We start from the raw sequence: 4,372 nt of genomic DNA, 5'->3' as shown, positions 1-4,372 counted from the left end.
TAAAGGAAGCGCTGCTAAAAGAAGAGCTGCAAAAAAAGAGCTGCAAAAAGAAGAGCGGAAGCTGTTTGAGCTGCAAAAAGAAGAGCGGAGGCTGTTTGAGCTGCAAAAAGAAGAGCGGAGGCTGTTTGAGCTGTAAAAAGAAGAGTGGAGGCTGTTTTAGTGAACTCTTTTTTAGCAGCTCTTGTTTTTGCAGCTCTTCCTTTTACAGTTCTTCTTTCTGCAGCTCTTCTTTTTACAGCTCAAACAGCCTCAGCTCTTCTTTTAGCAGCTCTTCTTTTTGCAGCTCAAACAGCCTCAGCTCTTCTTTTAGCAGCTCTTCTTTTAGCAGCTCTTCTTTTTACAGCTCTTCGTTTTGCAGCTCAAACAGCCTCAGCTCTTCTTTTAGCAGCTCTTCTTTTAGCAGCTCTTCTTTTTACAGCTCTTCTTTTTGCAGCTCAAACAGCCTCAGCTCTTTTTTTTTTACAGCTCTTCCTTTTACAGCTCTTCTTTTTGCAGCTCTTCTTTTTGCAGCTCAAACTGCCTCAGCTCTTCTTTTAGCAGCTCTTCTTTTTACAGATCTTCTTTTTGCAGCTCAAACAGCCTCAGCTCTTCTTTTTGCAGCTCTTCTTTTTACAGCTTAAACAGTCTCGGCTCTTCTTTCTACAGCTCTTCTTTTTGCAGCTCAGACAGCCTCCGCTCTTCTTTTTGCAACTGTTCTTCATTCTGGCCGTCAGGACAGCCCCGCCCCTAAAAATAATCGTGGGGAAGCGAAAGTCGATGGAAGATTTCTCTTTTATTAGCGAACAAAGAAAAACAAGGAACGAGGAAAAATACACCATAGAATTAATTCTATACAGGAAATGATCAGCTTAATGTTATATACAAGGCGAGGTCCAGCATAGATTCACACATCATGTAAACATGTTCGGTGAGGGGGGATCATCCCCATGGCGACGAGGAGTCCATGCCAATATCAATACCAACTGGGTGACCAGGAGCTCTTCGGACATGCCGATCCAAGACCACCCTGTTTTCCGGAGCGTCCCCCTGGAGTTTAGGGTTGGTGGTCCGGACTCCGTGCAGGCCAGTGGAGCGGAATCCGTTCAGCGGTGGCTTGGTTGGCATCTGAGGAACGAGGGACTTGCTCAGGAGCCCAACAGTGGAGACCTTGGACCACGAGCAGGGACCTCAATGGACCATCAACAGGCTGGTGACTTCAGACATGCCGTTCCAAGACCGCTTGTTGATTGATGCAACTCTGGGACGGTTCAGTCCACACGGAGGTACGCCGATTAATGTAAATACCCCCCCCCCCTCCCCGCCCCCCGACTGTTAAGGGGATGAGTCAAATCCCAGAATCCCAGAGCTGGACTCATCAGACGTGACTCACGAGATCCGAATGATGTCAGAGTTCCAGTGGGGCGCTCGTGATCCCAGGAACGTCGTCCAGAAAGTCCTCCGCTCCTCTCATGTCCCGTCCCCGTGGTCCCTCGAACCCGAGCGCCAGGTCGCCCCCCGATGGTCCCCCTAGCGCCGGAGCACTCTCTCGATCCAGGGCACGAAGGCGGAGACCTTGGTGTAGACGCCCGGGGAGTCCCGCAGCCGGCACGAGTGGCCCCACGACGTGACCCCGTACACCGCCCAGGCGCCGGCCCTCTGGCACACCAGGGGCCCCCCGCTGTCGCCGCGGCAGCTGTCGGCGTGCCGGCCGAGGAGGGCGGAGCCGGCGCAGATCATGCGGCCGGTGAACTGGTCGCCGTAGCCGCGCCGGCACTGCCGCTTGCTCAGGACCCGGACGGAGGCCTGCTGCAGGGTCTTAGAGTACGAGCGACCTGAGGGGGTCCGGAGGAACACACACACACACACACACACACGCACACAAACACACACACTGTTAAATAAACACACATATATACTGTATATATATTTATATATGAGCTATATATACTGCATATATATGTGTGTATTGTTTGTGTGTATATGTGTGTGTGTGTGTGTGTGTGTGTGTATATATATATATATATGTGTGTGTGTGTGTGTGTGTGTGTGTGTGTATATACTGTATATATACAGTATATACACACACACACACATATATACACACACACACACATATATATATATATATATATACACACACACACACACACATATATTAACACACACACATATATACAGTATATATACAGTGTATCACAAAAGTGAGTACACCCCTCACATTTCTGCAGATATTTAAGTATATCTTTTCATGAGACAACACTGACAAAATGACACTTTGACACAATGAAAAGTAGTCTGTGTGCAGCTTATATAACAGTGTAAATTTATTCTTCCCTCAAAATAACTCAATATACAGCCATTAATGTCTAAACCACCGGCAACAAAAGTGAGTACACCCCTTAGTGAAAGTTCCTGAAGTGTCAATATTTTGTGTGGCCACCATTATTTCCCAGAACTGCCTTAACTCTCCTGGGCATGGAGTTTACCAGAGCTTCACAGGTTGCCACTGGAATGCTTTTCCACTCCTCCATGACGACATCACGGAGCTGGCGGATATTCGAGACTTTGCACTCCTCCACCTTCCGCTTGAGGATGCCCCAAAGATGTTCTATTGGGTTTAGGTCTGGAGACATGCTTGGCCAGTCCATCACCTTTACCCTCAGCCTCTTCAGTAAAGCAGTGGTCGTCTTAGAGGTGTGTTTGGGGTCATTATCATGCTGGAACACTGCCCTGCGACCCAGTTTCCGGAGGGAGGGGATCATGCTCTGCTCAGTATTTCACAGTACATATTGGAGTTCATGTGTCCCTCAATGAAATGTAACTCCCCAACACCTGCTGCACTCATGCAGCCCCAGACCATGGCATTCCCACCACCATGCTTGACTGTAGGCATGACACACTTATCTTTGTACTCCTCACCTGATTGCCGCCACACATGCTTGAGACCATCTGAACCAAACAAATTAATCTTGGTCTCATCAGACCATAGGACATGGTTCCAGTAATCCATGTACTTTGTTGACATGTCTTCAGCAAACTGTTTGCGGGCTTTCTTGTGTAGAGACTTCAGAAGAGGCTTCCTTCTGGGGTGACAGCCATGCAGACCAATTTGATGTAGTGTGCGGCGTATGGTCTGAGCACTGACAGGCTGACCCCCCACCTTTTCAATCTCTGCAGCAATGCTGACAGCACTCCTGCGCCTATCTTTCAAAGACAGCAGTTGGATGTGACGCTGAGCACGTGCACTCAGCTTCTTTGGACGACCAACGCGAGGTCTGTTCTGAGTGGACCCTGCTCTTTTAAAACGCTGGATGATCTTGGCCACTGTGCTGCAGCTCAGTTTCAGGGTGTTGGCAATCTTCTTGTAGCCTTGGCCATCTTCATGTAGCGCAACAATTCGTCTTTTAAGATCCTCAGAGAGTTCTTTGCCATGAGGTGCCATGTTGGAACATTCAGTGACCAGTATGAGAGAGTGTGAGAGCTGTACTACTAAATTGAACACACCTGCTCCCTATGCACACCTGAGACCTAGTAACACTAACAAATCACATGACATTTTGGAGGGAAAATGTATATACAGTGTATCACAAAAGTGAGTACACCCCTCACATTTCTGCAGATATTTAAGTATATCTTTTCATGGGACAACACTGACAAAATGACACTTTGACACAATGAAAAGTAGTCTGTGTGCAGCTTATATAACAGTGTAAATTTATTCTTCCCTCAAAATAACTCAATATACAGCCATTAATGTCTAAACCACTGGCAACAAAAGTGAGTACACCCCTAAGAGACTACACCCCTAAATGTCCAAATTGAGCACTGCTTGTCATTTTCCCTCCAAAATGTCATGTGATTTGTTAGTGTTACTAGGTCTCAGGTGTGCATAGGGAGCAGGTGTGTTCAATTTAGTAGTACAGCTCTCACACTCTCTCATACTGGTCACTGAAAGTTCCAACATGGCACCTCATGGCAAAGAACTCTCTGAGGATCTTAAAAGACGAATTGTTGCGCTACATGAAGATGGCCAAGGCTACAAGAAGATTGCCAACACCCTGAAACTGAGCTGCAGCACAGTGGCCAAGATCATCCAGCGTTTTAAAAGAGCAGGGTCCACTCAGAACAGACCTCGCGTCGGTCGTCCAAAGAAGCTGAGTGCACGTGCTCAGCGTCACATCCAACTGCTGTCTTTGAAAGATAGGCGCAGGAGTGCTGTCAGCATTGCTGCAGAGATTGAAAAGGTGGGGGGTCAGCCTGTCAGTGCTCAGACCATACGCCGCACACTACATCAAATTGGTCTGCATGGCTGTCACCCCAGAAGGAAGCCTCTTCTGAAGTCTCTACACAAGAAAGCCCGCAAACAGTTTGCTGAAGACATAACAACAAAGGA

General features: G+C 47.8%; 1 protein-coding gene across 3 annotated transcripts in view; it reads right to left on the bottom strand.

Moving 5' to 3' along the window:
- Positions 1–1,343: 1,343 nt before the first annotated feature.
- Positions 1,344–4,372, bottom strand: part of prss12 (serine protease 12) — a 38,071-nt gene continuing 35,042 nt past the window's right edge. For all 3 annotated transcript variants that reach the window (XM_063008709.1, XM_063008711.1, XM_063008710.1), the window contains one exon: positions 1,344–1,811. In XM_063008709.1, the coding sequence (XP_062864779.1) occupies positions 1,507–1,811 (305 nt within the window). In that variant the 3' untranslated portion in view covers positions 1,344–1,506. The remainder of the gene's footprint in view (positions 1,812–4,372) is intronic.

The sequence above is a fragment of the Trichomycterus rosablanca genome, chromosome 14 (genome assembly GCF_030014385.1).
Source record: "Trichomycterus rosablanca isolate fTriRos1 chromosome 14, fTriRos1.hap1, whole genome shotgun sequence".
Lineage (NCBI taxonomy): Eukaryota > Metazoa > Chordata > Actinopteri > Siluriformes > Trichomycteridae > Trichomycterus > Trichomycterus rosablanca.
Note: the sequence above shows the minus strand (reverse complement) of the source record. Positions and strands in the feature narration are given on the sequence as shown.